Below are 17300 nucleotides of genomic sequence, written 5' to 3'. Positions count from 1 at the left end.
GGCCAGGGCGGGCTCCCAGAGGTGGGCCTGGGGTCTGAGCCAGGGCAGATTATGAACCAAGCAGGCGGCTTGGTGTCAGGAGGACCTGGACTTGACCCCTGCCTCTGGGGTCTGGACAAGCCATTGCCCCTCCTCCAAACTCAGCTATGTAACCTGTCAAGTAACACCAGCTCAGCTGTGACAATCAAGTGACAGCGCCGGCCACCAGTGAGGCACTCTAGAGGTGTGTCCCCCCATTATTAAGGGGCTGCCTGAAAGTTACTGCTCCCAAGCTGGTAAATCTAGGAGAGAGCGAGGGTCCCCAGCCTGGGGACCTCGGAGGGCAGCAGAGTTGGGGGCGGAGGGAGGCCTTCCTGGAGGAAGGGTGCTCTCCTTGCTGACCTGGCCACTTGGATTCGGAGGTGCGGGCCCCAAAGGTGCTCACCAAAATACATCACTTTTACTCCGGGTCTGGCAGCTGTTCAAGGAGCATGTCCTCAATGCCACTGAACTGCACAGAGAAGGGAATGAGAGGCTGGATCCCGGGGGAGGCTCCCTCTCTTCCTGGCTCATGGGAGGGGACTCCCGGGGCCCTCTCCTACCAACCTTCAGCCTGTGATGCCCACCAGTGAGGCCCTCCCACGGCCGAAGGGACTTCGGTTAGAGACCCCAGAGGGTAGCCCAGCCAGTCAGCTCTAGCTTCGCCCTAATCCAGTCCTTTAAATATCTACAGTTGTTAAATTCCTGCCTTTTTTTTCTTTCTTTTTTTAGTTTTTGGTGAAGACATGGAGGGAACTGCAGAGGCCAGACCTGGGGGATGGGAGCAGAGCCAGCCAGGAGGCCCTGAGGGGTCCCCAGGACAGGCGCACACTTGCCTCGAGGTGATACACGATGCGCCAGAAGCTGGAGTCCGAGCCGCGGTACCGTCGGCCCGGGTAGAGCTGCCACATCAGAGGCAGCAGGCTTGGGGACAGCTGGCTGGGGCGCAGAGCCTCCCCCAGGGGGATGTCTTCCTGACGCATGAGGACTTGGCGGCTGCTTTCTGTCTGGAGAGAAGGCCAGGGCGCAGTTCAGGGTCCCCCAGGCACACAGGGCTAGAGTCCTTCCTGCCAGGCGGGCGCTTGGGATGCGGGAGCCGCTACTCTGGAAGCTCCGCCCCTAAGCCACGCCCCCTAAACCACGCCTGTTCCTCACGTGGACTCCGGCTCTGGAAGCCCCGCCCCTAAGCCACGCCTGTTCCTCACGTGGACTCCGGCTGGGCCAGGACAACCGGTACTCTCAGGCGTCTAGACACCCAGACAGGGCCACAAAGGCGCACTTCTTCCTGACCTGACAAACTTCTAGTCGCTAGGGTATGCCATGGGGCCTAGTGCTCCCTTCACTTTGTGGTTTGCTGCTTATTTCAGCTGAGATTGGACTTCTTTTGATTTTTCTTTATTTTGTCATACATCTCCTTTTTTTTTTTTTTTTTTTTTGACAGAGAGAAAATGTCAGATAAAGGGACAGGTAGGGACAGACAGACAGACAGGGAGAGAGCTGAGAAGCATCAATTCTTCATTGTGGCACCTTAAAGGTTGTTGTTCACTGATTGCTTTCTCATATGTGACTTGAGAGGAGGGGGCTACAGCAGAGTGAGTGACCCCTTGCTCAAGCCAGCGACCATAGGGTCAGATCTGTGATCCCACGCTCAAGCCGGCTACACTTCGCTCAAGCTGGTGAGTCCGTGCTCAGGCCGGATGAGCCCGCACTCAAGCCATAGACCTCGGGGTTTCAAACATGGTCGTCTGTGTCCCAGTCTGATGCTCTACCCACTGTACTCTATCTCCTTTTAAACAAGATATCCCCGACCCCAGAATCAGAAAACAGACCACTTTTCGCCATCCCTACCATGGCCCCTCTATCTTCCTCTCTCACCTGGACTACGGCTGTAGTGACTTCTTGTCACCTTGTTGGGACTTGTGTCCTACAATATTAATTCTTGTCACAGCAGCCAGGGCATCTGTCCAAAAATCACACTGCTCTCCTCGGGTTCGATACCCTGCAAAGCCTTCCCATTGAAGGCAGAACTAACCGAAATCTTTGCCCTGGCCCACAGGCCCCGCCCTCGCCCCGCCCCCTCCTCTCCTACTGTCTGTCCATCACCTTCCACCCCGTTCCAGCCACACAGGCCTCCTCACGACTGGGACTTGCCACACTTCCGTGAGCTCTGGTACCTGTTGTCCTCTGCCCGAGACACTGTTCCCTGATCTCTGCAGGACTTACAGCTTTGAGGCAGAAATCTGCTCAGCTGTATGCCTTTCGTAAAGACAAAGTTCGAGAAAGTCCAGTTCTATGCTATATATAAGATGTGTGCCTAAAACAGGGTTCTGAAAGGTTTTACATACAATGATAAGCAGAGTACGACAGGTAAAAGCAAATTAAGACTCTGGAGGGGACTCGCCGGAGGGCCCCACACCCACTGGCTGTTGCCTCCCACCTCTCTTTATAGTTCTCTGTACAACTTACCACCAGCCTCATTATCTGACATCCTTCCTCCAGGGGGATGTCAGCTTCAGGAGGAGTGGGATTTTATCACATTCTCTGAAAACCTCCCCCCCCCCCCCCCCAGTCTAGAACCGTGCTTGGCATATAAACTAGGCACTCATGTTTGTGGAATGACTTTTTTTTTTTTTCCAAAATGGAAATAACTTTTTAAACTTTTCTGTCTATGAAATAAATGAGAACTCGCTGTTAAAAAATAATTCAGATCATCCTGCAAGGTGAAAATGTGGAAATCGCCATTCTTGCTGTGTTAGTGTGTGGTCTTCATAGCCTTCAACCATTTTGGGTTTGCTTATCTATCTTTCGCTTGTTGATGTAAGTAAACCTTTACATATTGAGAATACAGTACTGGCGCTTTCAGTTACATGGAGCAAATCCTCTGCCACAGTTTGCTAAAGGCTTATGTTTTGTGCAGAGATAATAATGGCTACATGAAAAACTCAGTCTTGGTGGTTTTGGTGCCATGTTGAAGATATTCCCCAGCTAGAGAGTTTTAAAAATTCACTTATCTTTTCTTCAAATCCTTGAATTATAAAAAAGTAAAATATAACCTGAGTTTTAAAAGCATGTGTGTATGTATATACTAATCACAAAAATTAGAGGATATTTTATACTTCATATTCATTTTGAAATATCCCCTATAATTTTTGTGAGCAGTATATGTTTTGAAATTTTAAATGCCAAGAAAGATGCAAATTTAGACGATGGTTAAGAGGCTGGAATGCCAACCCTTCTTTGGGCAAATTGACATTTTACACCTCAGTTTCATCATCTGTAAAATGAGGACACAATCACTGTCAGTAACTTTTTGCTATTTGCTAGCATATTACATAAACATCCCAATGTTATATATTTTAATTTTGTTTTTACTTTAGTTTACGTATGGAAAGAGTTTCAGCATTTTTTACCTGAGTTTCTTTGAGGAAACCCATGCTCTGATAGAAAGTAGTGTAAAAAAAATAAATGTCTTTTAAAAACAAAGTTAACATTAACTGAAGTCCCATCTTAATTCAGCACACATGAAACAAAATCAACATTCATTCAATACTGGCTTTCATACTACTAGATTACTTGCATACGTTTGTGAAGTTTGTTTTCTTCCAAAACACAGAGGGGGAATGAAATGAAATAGGCCAAACTCTAGGGCACTGGTTCCCAAACTTGGTTGACCCTAATCTGTCCCTGGTCCTTTTGAAATTCAGAGTTCTGAGGCTCACCTGAGGAGACTGATAATCGCTCAGTGTCTGAAGCACTTACTTCAGAGCAGCGATTTTCAACCTTTTTTTTTCATGTCACTGCACATGCAAACTAATTACTAAAATTCTCCGGCACACCCAAAATATATATATTTTTTTACCCATCTGACCAAAAAAAAAAAAAAAGAAAAAGAAAAAGGGTATAATTTTGATTCATTTTCACTGGATGGCTGTTGTCATTTTTTAATTTGATAACCTAAGGGAAAAGAGTTCAGTGCCCCCGACTAGTCCGGTATTGAACGTTTTAAAAACTCTTGCGGCACACGGGTGGAAAGTCGCTGTTTTAGAGAGATATTCTTCCCGTCCTATGAATTAGAACCTTGAAACCAGAAAAATTCCTATTTTACTCAATATCATATTCACACACTTGGGAGGCACGGGGTCCCCACCCTTTGGCCGACATGCGTTTTCCTCATGCCCCTTCCCGCCCTGGAGAACCCCTACCCATCCTCAGAGCCCAGTTCAAACTGGTTTCACCTGTGAGCCTAACGGCCTCCGCGCAGGTCGGACCTGCTGAGCCTCCGCCACCACGTTCGCTCTGCGCCACCCAAGGGCTCCTAGTGGGCCGTGCGCGGCCTGGGCTGTCTCTGGCACCCAGGGCCTGGCCAGGGTTGGGGAGGGACACCCATGCTGCCCTGCCCTGCGGGTCCCCAAAGCGGTCGTACCTCGATGCTTATGGGCAGCCACGTACGCTGGTTCTCGTCCACGTACACAGCCTTCCGCCAGATCCACAGGCGGTCCGGGTGCAAGGTCATGTGTGCCCTGAACGGGACCTCGCCCATGACGCGTCGGGCAGTCTAACGAGCAAGAATGCAGCCTCGCAAAGCCTCTCGCTTGTCGATGGGACTCCAGGCCCGACGCTTTATAGCTGGAAGGGGTTCGGGCGCCTCCAAGCGGCGGGGTGAGAGGAGGCTGCGTCTCAAGGGGGGCGGGACACGTAGCAGAAGCAGAATAAGGTGGAGCATGAGTTAGGGCGGGCGGGGTGCAGGAACGGGGGTGGGGGGCTGGCCAAGCGGAGTCTGGAGCTGTGCGCCTCGGCCTGACTTGTGCACTGGGGCCCCGGCAGCATTAATCAGCACCAAGTGAGCCCCACAGGCCCAGGACTTCGTCGGGGTCCCCCACTCCCTACTGATGGCGAGGTACCCAGGCCTGTAGGCCTTGGCCTTTTCTTCTGTCCTGAGCTGTGGAGCCCTCCTCTTGAACCTCATGGTTTGAGTCAGCCACTGTGTGGTTGCTGAAGCCATACCCAAGACCAGGACTCCAAGCCTCTGCTTGGAACTCACCGTCAACACCAGGCAACTCAGAGCCAGGGCTCCCTCCCCATCTGGGACCAGAAGAGACCTGTGCGAACCTGAACCAGGCCTGGCGTCCCCCAGGTTCAGGACATCACCTTCAGCCTGGAGGTCTGGGTGTCAGAATTAATGCCCTGGCCAAATGCAAACTCTAAAATTTCCTACCCCCTTTGTGGTAGTCTTAGAGCTGTTGTGAAACTGGTGGTTGAGAACATGGGTTTTCCCTTCTTAGTGAGAACATTGTTCAACATCAATCCTCTTCCCTCCTCTGGATTTGAAGAGTCAGTCCCTGGGTTATGTGACCGACTGGCTCTGAATTACAGTAAATAAGGGAAATCACATGACTTCACTTTGCAGGAACACGAGCCCATTAAGGCAATTAAGAAAATAAAGAACAATGAGAAACACGTAAGACAGCTCCAGCCTCACTGTTTAGACATCCGCACTGGCCGCAGTGTGGGACCTCAACTTCTAGCGCTGTCCTGTCACTCTGACTAGGAACCAGCAAAATAATTTATGGTCTTTTCGAATGTCATGAAATTGATCTGAGCTTAACCCTGGTCCCTGGACGGCAAAGGTGTGTCTTCTTCTCTGCCTATCCAGATACACCTAATTCCCAAAAAGGTGCTTCGGTGGCCACCAGTAATAGAGATGTAATTGGATTTACCAGGAACATAAAATAGGAGACGAGTTTGGAGTTTGAGGGCAGGGATAGCAGCCCAGCAAAGCCCTTTTCCCCAGCGCAGCCCCTAGCGGCGTAAGTATTTAATGAAATTCAGCCTCTGGCTTTCAGGCTGATTTCCTTGTGGATTGTTCTTAATTCCAGACCCAAATTAGCCCCAGGGAGCAAGATCACAGGGTAATTAATGTGCTCTGAGGGGGAAGTCTCAGCTCGGTCCTGAGCTCTGAGGTCAAAAGTGGTAACGAGGCCAGCTTCACCAGTACTGACTGGGATGGCCTCTTGTGACACGGGAAGGGGGCACCCAGGAGCCATGTGGCTACTGCTGCGGCCACATCTATGGCTCTGGGACCCAGAATGCCACCAGGGTGGGCAGTGTCATCAGAGCATGCTCTGCTTTTCTGAAGAGGCCGCAAAGGAACAAATGATGGGACAAGAATCAGGCCCATTAGGCTAGCTCCACTTCTAAATGTTCTGGGAACACGATCCCCGCCTTTGAAGAAACAGTGCCCCGCGCGGTTTCACGCAGGCAAGGGAATGCATTGTTATCAGGGAGGGTTTAGGAAATCATTTGAGAAGGCGTTCCAGAAGCTGCCAAGTGCAGAGGGATAACCAGGGAGCCCATTGGGCAGGTCCTGGGGGCCTGAGCCTTCTTGATGGAGGGTCCACAAGGGCTGCTGTGTGGTCTCAGAGAGGGAGCCTCCTCAGCCTGGGCTGTGCCCCTTCTTAGGGCCCTGAGACCTCTCAGCCTGGCTCTGAGGTTGTATATTCCTTCCAGTGTCTTGTTTATTAGTCTGCCGGCCACCTGAGGGCAATCAAGTGGCTGTTTCACGTAGAAAGCAACACAAAGCAATTATGTCGAGTCATTTTAAAAATAGAATCTTGGCTTGACCTGTGGTGGCGCAGTGGATAAAGCGTCGACCTGGAAATGCTGAGGTCGCCGGTTCGAAACCCTGGGCTTGCCTGGTCAAGGCACATATGGGAGTTGATGCTTCCAGCTCCTCCCCCCTTCTCTCTCTCTGTCTCTCCTCTCTCTCTCTCTCTCTCTCTCTCTCTCTCTCTCTCTCTGTCCCTCTCCTCTCTAAAATGAATAAATAAAAAAATTAAAAACAGAATCTTTAACTGATGCTTTCATGCCCTGACTTGGACCCAGTTTTGACTTTGACCGGTGAAATCTGCCAGCCTGTGCCATCTCATTGCCACACATTTAGTTCTAGGTAACAAATGGCCCAAGCTCCATGCTCTCTAAGGCTTGTGTCTAACTTAGCAGTCCCTGACTCTCCCATGAAGTTGCCCAGTGGGAGGAGGGGCCTGTTAACAGCAGAGATGCATTCACTCATGACCTGACTAGTCTTGAGCAGAGTTGTTCTGGATATCAAGAGCCCCATTCCTCAGGAGAGAGGAAGCCAACCTCCTTGTTTGGGTTCCAAAAAAGAGGCTTAAGAGCAAGTCCTGGCCTTGCCACCCGATGTTTGGCCCTGCAATGTTGGCATCACCTACAGCTCATGAGAATTCAAGACCTCCCAGACCTGCTGAGTCAGGATCTGCATTGTAACAAGATCCCCAGGTGGTCTGTGGGCATGGTAACTGGCGATCTACATGGGGGGTGAGGGTGAGGGGCAGGACGCTGGATGCTGGCCTCATTGCAACAGTCCCCTCTAGACTTCTCTAATGATGTGACAGAGCTGAGCCTGTGTTTCCGTAGCCTTTAGTTCTAGGTTATCTTATTTTCTGTTAAAATCATTTATAATATACAAAGTGTTTTCTTCTTACAAGAAAACCCTGGTAACCACTGCCATCCTCACCATCATCCATTATCACAGCAAGCTGTAAAGGGCCTGCAAAGGCGCACAGGCCTCTGGGCTCGACAGTGGTCCCAAACCATTAAGCTAGTCACTAGCTGCTAGTGGAGTCCAACCCTGGCTGCTAATTAGAATCACCCAGGAAACATTTACAATACACCTGTGCCTGGATCCCACTCCGGACCAATGAGACAGGAAGCTCCTAGATGGCGGCTTGGGCATAACTTTTTTTTTAAAAGGGGCTCCTCAGGTGAGTGAATGTGCAGCCAGGTTGAGAACCATTTCTCTAAGATTTGAATCACTGCTTTAGAGGTGGGGACAAGAGTTATAAAACGAAATAACTGGAAAAGTGTTAAAGCTATTCTTTCTACCTTTAATTCTCATTGTAAACCTCGCCCCAAGCCCATAGCCAACTCCTTTTCCCGTGCCCTACTTTGATTTTGCGGCTTTCAATCTTTTGAGTCAGGGAAGCGTAACACCAAGATTATTAGGACTGTAAGGATCTGAGATCTCTCCGACGTGTCAGACATAGAAACTATGGGATGTTGATGTTAAGGCATTCATGCTAGTTTCCTAGAGTGGTTTTCTTTCTTTTTTTTAATTACTCTGAGGTCTGGGCCAAATTTTAGTTAATTAAGGCTGATGATCAAGTGAGCTCAGGATAAAAGGGATGTTATAGCCTTTCTCCAAAGGGATGAAGTTTTCTCTCTCGATTAATGGAGAACCGGGGACAAGGATGTTCTGCATAAAACTCAGAGTCAGATCCTGGCTTTACCCGCCGCGTGGCTACCGTCTCTCTCTTTAAACTTAACAGAGTCTCTGTGTTTATGCTCCAGGTCAGACTCTAGCTGTATCTTAATTTTTCCAGATATTTAGCCAGTCTCCCAAATGCGACTGGATAATTTATCTTTCCACACAGGATTTCCGACGCCACCACTATTGAATACCAAGTTCCCGTGTAGAAATGGATCTGTGTCTGGGCTCTGTTCTGACCCACTTGTTTGCCATTATGGTAAAAACCACATTTAAAAAAAATTATGAATTTACCACACTTGAAAAAATTATGAATTTGAAATACTTGGTGAGATTTGTTCTTTTTGTTTCTTTTCGAAAGTGTACTTTTGTGTCTGTGTTTTTTAATACTTTTGGGATTTTTATTAGCATTTCATTCAACTTCTATTGTTGAAGTAAGCCTCTTTTTATTCTTTAATAAAATTTTATAACTTTTCCCATAAAAAGTGTTGCATATATATTTTAGCTTACTTCTAGACATTTTATGGTTGTGTTGCTTTTGTGAGTGGCATTTTTGTGTGTGTGTGTGTGTGTGTATTTTTTTCTGAAGCTGGAAACGGGGAGAGACAGTCAGACAGACTCCCTCATGCGCCCGACCGGGATCCACCCGGCACGCCCACCAGGGGCGACGCTCTGCCCCTCCGGCGTCGCTCTGCCGTGACCAGAGCCACCCTAGCGCCTGAGGCAGAGGCCAAGGAGCCATCCCCAGCACCCGGGCCATCTTTGCTCCAATGGAGCCTTGGCTGCGGGAGGGGAAGAGAGAGACAGAGAGGAAGGAGGGGGGGCGTGGAGAAGCAAATGGGCGCTTCTCCTATGTGCCCTGGCCAGGAATCGAACCCGGGTCCCCCGCATGCCAGGCCGATGCTCTACTGCTGAGCCAACCGTCCAGGGCCTAGTGGCATTTTTTTAAATGCTACTTTCTGGAGTAAAGGAATGCTGTTGAATTTTGGTGTGGACTTTATAACCCACATCCTTGCTAACTCATATGAGTTTTAATGGTTGAGTTATTTGCAAATGAAATAGGTTTTTTTTCCTCCTCTTCCTTTCCAGTCCTTCCCCTTCCCCTTCTATTTGTCTCTCTCTTTCTCTCGGCCTCTAACTCTGTCTTTTTGTCTCATGGACTTTTGATGTTTGTTAAGATACATTGACTAGCAGGAGTGAGTGACTGCAGGAAGTCCTGTCTTGTTCCCTTTTTTTTTTTTTTTTTTTGTATTTTTTCAAAGTTGGAAACAGGGAGGCAGTCAGACAGACTCCCACATGCGCCTGAACGGGATCCACCCGGCATGCTCACCAGTGGGCGACACTCTGCCCATCTTGGGGTGTTGCTCTGCTACAATCAGAGCTATTCTAGTGACTGAGGCAGAGGCCACAGAGCCATCCTCAGCGCCCAGGCCAACTTTGCTCCAATGGAGCCTTGGCTGCTGGAGGGAAAGAGAGAGACAGAGAGGAAGGAGAGGGAGAGGGGTGGAGAAGCAGATGGGCGCTTCTCCTGTGTGCCCTGGCTGGGAATTGAACCCAGGACTCCTGCACACCAGGCCGACGCTCTACCACTGAGCCAACTGGCCAGGGCCTGTCCTTTATTTTTTGGTGACAGAGACAGAGAGAAGGACAGATAGGGACAGACAGGCAAGATGGGAGAGAGATGAGAAGTATCAATTCTTCATTGTGGCTCCTTAATCTCCTTAGTTATTCATTGATTGCTTTCTCATATGTGCCTTGACCGGGGGCTCCAGCAGAGCGAGTGACCCCTTGCTCAAGCCAGCAACCTTGGGATTCAAGCCAGTGACCTTTGGGCTCAAGCCAGCAGTCCTGGGGTCGTGTCTATGATCCCACGCTCAAGTCAGAGACCCTGTGCTCAAGCTGGTGAGCCCATGCACAAACTGGCGACCTCGGGGTTTCGAACCTGGGCCCTTCACATCTCAAGTCGATGCTCTATCCACTGTGCCACCACCTGGTCAGGCTTGTTCCTGTCTTCAATGAGAACTCTTCTAAAGTTTAACCAGTAAGCATGATGCTGTTAGCTGGAAGGTTTGGTGGATGTGCTTTGTCAGTTAGAGAATGTCCTACTGTTCCTAGTTCTTGAGATTTTCCTTCCTGGGAGCATGTGTTGAATTTTACCGGGTGCCTCTTCTGCATTGATGGGGACGGTCTATGTTTGCAGTGAAGCAGGCATCGCAGGCTGCCTCCCAGGAACCATCTGGGAAGGAGATGGTTCTTCACTGCGGAGTCCTCGCTTTGCAGGGCTCTCCCTCCAATTTCTTCAAGTAACTGGGAACAGGGTGGCCCTACCCCTGCCCACGGGGAGATCCGAATTTCTCTAAGGCAGTTCTTGGTTTGGGGTAGCCGTATGCCTCAGGTCTAGCTCATGAGACTTAAGTTGGTTTTTGTTTAGATCATGAAAATTCTCAGCTGTTATTTCTTCAAAGATTGTCTTTTTTCATTCTCTTTTGAAATTCTTATGAAATAGGTGTTGATATTTCTTCACCCGTCCTCCATGTCTTAGCTTATTTTTTAATCTTTCCTTCTCTTTTTAGCAGACACGTCCTAAGAGACGTCCTTAGACTAACTTTTCAGTTCAGTAATTGACTTTTCACTAGTAGCTGTTATGCAACTTAGCTTATCAATTGAGTTTTTTATTTCAGGAATTATATTTTTATTCCCATAATTTTTGTGGGAGATAGGCAAAGTGAAGAACACAATTTTTTTTTTTAAGAAAAGCTTTTATTTATTGATCTTAGAGAGAAGAGAGAGATCAAAGTGGTAGGGGAGGAGGGGGAAGCATCAACCAGTTGTTGCTTCTTGTCTGTGCCTTAACCAGCAAGCCCAGGGTTTTGAACGAGCAACCTCATTGTTCCAGGTTGAATGCTTTATCCACTGCGCCACCACAGGTCAGGTGAAGACCACAATTTAAAAACTATTGAAAGGAAGACATAAAAATATTTCTTTGCTCCTGGTGAAAGAATACACTCACACACACACTCACACACACTCACACACACACACACACACACACACACACACACACACACATTTAAAAAGGCACAAGACCCATAAACAAAAATGAAAAAGAATGCTAAATTGGGAAACTTATTCAGCAAAACACGATCAACAGTTTAAAAGATGAACTGTTTCCTCTATTTCTTCTCAAACTCTACACATTTTACAACAATATTTCAAACTGACTCAGGGTTTACTGAAGAGGAATGGTCAGAAATAAAGAACTCCATCAAAGGGGTCAAAGCAGTGCAGCACGCCCACAGGGGAGTGCCACCGAATGCAATGACAGGAGCAAAGTGGGAGCCCTGCCCTGTGATGGCCACACCTGGTGGGAGGAGGAGGTGGGGGTGGCCACTGATGAAAGAATTAACTAGAATGTGGGGGGAGGGGCATTTGGTCCAGGCGACCTGAAGAGCTCATTGCCACCTTTACACCTACCACCCGCAAGAAAAATGACATCTGTCCTCTGAATGATGGTACTTGGGACAGGAGGCGAGACAGTGCCCTGGAGGAGTGACAATGGAAGGAGGAACAGAGAGTCCATAAATAAGCAGAAGGACCTCACCCATGGACACCTAGCTAAACTCCTTATCCCTGGGTGAGAGGAGAAGTCAGCCTGGTAGGTGTTCTTCCCGTCTCCTGGATAGATTTGCAAAGGCAGGACAGCTGGAAGTCTTCCCTGGGATACAGTTTCCCAGAGGAACTCCCAGGGCAGAGCCGCTGGAGAGGGAAAGAACACACGGACCTCAAGAGAGAGGCAACAGACAGAACCGACACCTGAGGGAGCCGCTGCAGAGCTGCCGGGACAGGTGTCTCAATCAATCGGATTGATATGCCTAGAGGAAGTGCGGTGGCTTTGTGGCAATGACACAGGGAGGCTAAGTGGTTTTAAAAGTAATCATACCCTGGAGAAGCAGCATTGTCGGGTATGAGCACAGGCTCTGCAATTGTGTTACCTAGATTCACATCCCATCATCTGTGTACCAGGTCTGTGACCTTGGGCAAGTCACTTACCATCTCTGTGTTTCCAGTTTGCAGGCTGTAAGTCCAGCATAGCCATATTCCATTTACTTCATAGGGCTTTTATGAGGATTAAATAGTTCACATTGGTAAGGTATTTAGAATAGCACTTGACATATACTATATAAGTATTCAGCTAATGCTTGCTCTTATTGTCTTGGAAACGAAAAATAAAGTGGTTGAAGTAAAAGACTCACTAGATATGTTGAATAGCAGAGTGGGCAGCGTTGAAGCCTGGCACGCTGGCCCACGCTGCCCGAATGATCGGAGGCAGTTGGAAAGGTGGACAGTGTGAAGTTAAGAGATCTGGAGGGTAACTTTATAAATTCCAAAATCTGTTTAGTAAGAATTCCAGAAGCAGAGAATAAAAGGGAGGCAATATTTGAATAAATACTTGAGAAATTCCCATAACTAAAAACAATCGATTTTTTCAGAATAGAATAAATAAGGGGAAAGACACCTAAACACACTATAATAAAATATCAAGATAAGTTTTTTGTTTTTTTTAAATTTTTTTAAATTCATTTTAGAGAGGAGACAGAAAGGGAGAGAGAGAGACAGAGAGGAGAGAGAAACAGAGAGAGAAGGTAGGGAGGAGCTGGAAGCATCAACTCCCATATGTGCCTTGACCAGGCAAGCCCAGGGTTTCAAACCGGCGACCTCAGCATTTCCAGGTCGACGCTTTATCCACTGTGCCACCACAGGTCAGGCTAGGATAAGTTTTTTTTATTTTTGCTTTCTTTTCTTTAATAAGAGAAAAGCTACCAGGCTATGAAACTCAATGGATATAGAGTTCTCACTGACAACACTGGCTAAAACACAAAAGTGTTTGCATATAACAGTGTGTTTAATTAGAATTACATATTCAGCTAAATTATTTTCAAATGTGAGGATGAGTTATAAGCAACCCTCATTCACTAGACCTCGTCTGGCACATAAAGGCAGCTCTTTAAGAGGAAGGGAAAAAGTGGTAGGAATAAATGAGAAATAAGCAATGAAAAGGGTAAAAATCTTTAAACTATTATATTGTTTGAAAACAGCTAAAATTTTTCTAAAATATAGAAATAAAGTTTCAGATAATGTCAACATGTAATGGAGATGTGGATCAAAAGAATGAAGAAATGTAAGTAAATTTCAAGTTTTTTTTTAAGGTGAAAATAAATAAACTAATTAACTTTAGATTGTTTTATGAAAAAATACCTTTACATGTGTAGGTAAGTTTAGATCAAGGGTAATCAACCTTTTTAAACCTACTGTCCACTTTTAGTATCTCTGTTAGTAGTAAAATTTTCTAACCACCCACCAGTTCCACAGTAATGGTGATTTATAAAGCAGGGAAGTAACTTTACTTTATAAAATTTATAAAGCAGAGTTACAGCAAGTTAAGGCATATAATAATAATTACCCAGTACTTTATGTCAGATTTCCGCTAAGTCTGGCAGAATAAATCTTTATAAAACAACTTACTATAGTTAAATCTATCTTTTTATTTATACTTTGGTTGCTCCGCTACCACCCACCATAAAAGCTGGAATGTCCACTAGTGGGCGGTAGGGACCAGGTTGACTACCACTGGTTTAGATGAACCAAGAGAAGTTCAAAAGCAGAGTGCACAGCTATGCATTTTTGGATAGTCTGAATGGAAAAATGAAAAAAATAAAATAAAATGAAAAGGGGAATGAGGAACAAACCCTGTAATACTCACAAGGCAGTCAAGCTTCGTTTAACACCCAAGTTCTGCTCTAATTAACCTATCTCTGAATAACAGGATGAAATAGTCTGAACGATCCTTCAGCTGAAAACAATGGAAATTCCAGATAAAATAAATCTCTAAAATCTTTTAAAATGAATTACTGAGCTGACAATAAAGTAATAAATCAGAAGCCAAAGCAAGTGAAAGCAGAAATACAAAAAAAGCAGTGGACCACCCACGTGGTTTCCACCCTGGGGGCAGAATCTGAAGTCTGGCCATCTTGAGCTCCAGCTTACTTGAGAACATTTCTTAGCACTACACTTCACAGATATTGTTTTGACCTTCTTATATAGATTTTTTTTTCCTTCCTGGTTTCACTTCTTGATGGAGTGATTCCTCTAAGAGCACTTTTAAAGGAGACCTTTCTATGGTAACCTTTCTAAGGATGTGCTGTCCAAGATGTAGCCATTATGTATACTGTGGTAATTGAGCACTTGAAATATGGCTAGTCTATTCCAAGATGTGCTGTGATATAAAATGTACAGTGAATTTTAACGATAATACACACACACACACACTCACACACACACACACACACAGAATGCCGTGTTCCTCTCGACTCCAGATACACCAACCTCCCTCATTGCATTTTGAAAATTTTTGCCTTTAATCTTTGTCAACAATAAAGTCATGAATTTCTTAGGATTCTGTGTGTGTGTGTGTGTGTGTGTGTGTGTGTGTGTGTGTGATGTGCACACTAATGGGCTCTGAGCAGGGCCTGAGCAGCTCCCCCATGAGCAGAAGAAGCATGAGCTGTCATACACAGACACAAAATTATCCAAAAACTGTATGGGAGCTTTTCACTGACTCAAATTCTGAGGAATCTTCTAGATAATTGAGCCTGCTGCTGGAGTGAGCTCCGGGCAGGGGTAAAGTCAAGGTACCTCTTTGTAAAGGAGAAAGTTATTTTTATACTTAATGAAGAACCTGAGGTCAAGATAATTATAGCAGAACTTGGGGATTAACCGTGGTTTGACTGCCTGCTGAATGTGACTGGTTTTTTTCCTCATCTACCCTTTTTGTTTTTCTCATTTTTTCATTCTGTCTTCTTTCACCTTGTGCTTCCACTCGATCAGCCATTCCACCCATTACAAACACAAAGCAAAAACTTTAAAAAATCCTTTGATCCAGCAAAACACCATTTGATCAAAGTGAAGAGTACTTCCTTTCAAGCCATAGAGAAACATGGCATTGGATCAGCTTGCTCTTTAATTCAGAGGAGGCAGCCCGGGCTTGTGTAGCTTCGTTCTGGGCCCGGAATGAATGGTGAGAGGAGTTAAGTGTGAGGCTAAGGTGACGTCATGGTTCATTTTCTGTGTCAACTTGACTGGGACAGGGGATGCCCAGAGAGCTGGTTAAATATTATTCCTGGGTACAGACAGCCCTCCCCACTGTGGGTGGGCCTCCTCCAATCAGTTGAGGGCCTGAATAGAACAAAAAGACAGAGGAAGGGGAAGTCACTCTTCCTGCCTCTGAGCTGGGCCATGGATCTCCTGTCCCCGGTGCTCCTGGTTTTCCCGGTCTTCAGACCTGAACTGGAGTCCACACCCTCAGCCCTCTGGCTCTCAGGACTTTGAACTACACTACCATCTTCCTGGGTCTCCGGCTTGCAGAACTTAGATCTTTGGACTTCTCAGTTCTGTAATTATGTTAGTCAATTCCTTATAATAAATTTCTTTATATGTATTTATATCTATTAATCAATCAATCCATAGATCAATAGCTATCTTCTATTGGTTCTGATTCTCTGGAAAACTCTTCCTCACACAGGTGCAATATTGGGGTGGAGGCAGGATGCAGGAGTTCAACACTCGGGTGCACCTGGACAGGAGGCAAGCTGAGCTCTGGAAACATAGACCAGCAAGGATGTTAGAAAGCGGAGATCTGCCCAGGTGTCTCTAGGGGGCGGGGCCACCCGTGGTGCACTGAATAAATGAATAAGTACTGGCCCTGTGCAAATTACTCAGCAATGAATTGGAGCTGGGAAGATTAGCTGAGATTATACTTTTTTATAAACATGAATTTTAATTGTTATTGAAGAGCATAACTGCAGAAAAGGCTTCCTGGAAAGCTCATTGACTTTTGGCCGAGTGGAGCAAAATAGCAACACTATCTGCATTGCTGGGAAATGGGTGAGAGCCTGCGACCTCCAGTTCAAAGGCGAGGCATCAGGGGCCTGGCATTGTATGCAAAATTTTGTTTACGATAATACACACATACACACGCACTAAGTCTATCTAAATAATAGACTTCAGTTTGTTTTGTTTTCGCAGAAGTGGGTTCAGGACTTAAGAACTACCAATCATGTGAATTGTTGTCTTGATAGCTAAGTTTTCCCTCTTCTTTATCACCACTTAAAAAATGCCACTTTTTTTTTCTGGGGGGAAAAAATGTCTCTCTCCAGACTATTATATCTGTCCTGAGTTCATAAAGAGAGCAGATGAAATGTAAACAAGTCTTGTCTTACTGGCTCTACCAGGTAACGTGACTGACTACATCATGATTCGAAAACATGATTGACTACATCATAATTTGGAAACATTCACCCTGGCGTGTCACCCCCTAACAGTTAAGGGCTGCACCCCCCCCCCTGTGTCTTTTTTAGTTCTATTTAGTGCCCAGGTACCACTTACTTTCCCTCCTCTCTCTGTTAGCCATGACTTCCTGATGGCCTCTCTGTATCTTCACTCCCCTAAGCCACTGTCCCATTTTTACGCGACATTATCTGAGTGAGGGGCTAAGGATAGCAAAGGCTGTGTGACTGTCGTCTTGTCCTAAAGCTTAGTGGCCTCTCTCAGATTCCTTTTCTTTTCCTGGTTTCTGCTTGTGCCCAAAGTCTGACCATGGGATTTGTCTGGACGTTGCTCTATTTTGTTAAAGCTAGGCAAAGCAGTAGTGACCATAACCTTTGGAGATTGGGATATATATCTGGACTAGCAAGTCAAAGAGTTGCTGTTTTTCTCTCATTCTAATTTACAACCCTCTAGCACCGGCTTGCTCTCCTCCCAGACTGCCGAGCACTGTGGGAGAAGGTCAGAGCCATCTCTTGGTTTTATACATTCATCATGTCTGATCCCAGCACGGCCTGCTCGGCGGGCTGGCTGATTTATGACATCACTCATGTTGAAGATTTCAGACTTATTTTATTCTGAATTCCCCTCTGGAGTGTAAGTTTCCAAAGAGCAGAGA

The 17300-nt window shown here is 46.4% G+C and overlaps 1 protein-coding gene across 1 annotated transcript; it reads right to left on the bottom strand.

Moving 5' to 3' along the window:
- Positions 1 to 439: 439 nt before the first annotated feature.
- LOC136335382 (T-cell leukemia/lymphoma protein 1A-like) lies at positions 440 to 4558 on the bottom strand. Its single transcript, XM_066276662.1, has 4 exons — positions 4442 to 4558; positions 2108 to 2121; positions 855 to 1017; positions 440 to 490 (listed from the first exon to the last, which is right to left on the bottom strand). Exons 1-4 carry the CDS (start codon positions 4556 to 4558, stop codon positions 440 to 442), a joined length of 345 nt encoding a protein of 114 aa, XP_066132759.1.
- Positions 4559 to 17300: the final 12742 nt, after the last annotated feature.

This window comes from Saccopteryx bilineata, chromosome 4 (assembly GCF_036850765.1).
Source record: "Saccopteryx bilineata isolate mSacBil1 chromosome 4, mSacBil1_pri_phased_curated, whole genome shotgun sequence".
NCBI lineage: Eukaryota > Metazoa > Chordata > Mammalia > Chiroptera > Emballonuridae > Saccopteryx > Saccopteryx bilineata.
This window is presented reverse-complemented; position numbering and strand designations above follow the sequence as displayed.

What these genes read in the sequence shown, in the direction of transcription:
- LOC136335382 (XM_066276662.1), bottom strand. Translation starts at nt 4,558, where the DNA reads ATGGGCGAGGTCCCGTTCAGGGCACACATGACCTTGCACCCGGACCGC. An exon ending in GCATCGTGTATCACCTCGAG is followed by an intron (nt 491 to 854) that starts GCAAGTGTGCGC and finishes TTCTCTGTGCAG; the next exon opens with TTCAGTGGCATTGAGGACAT.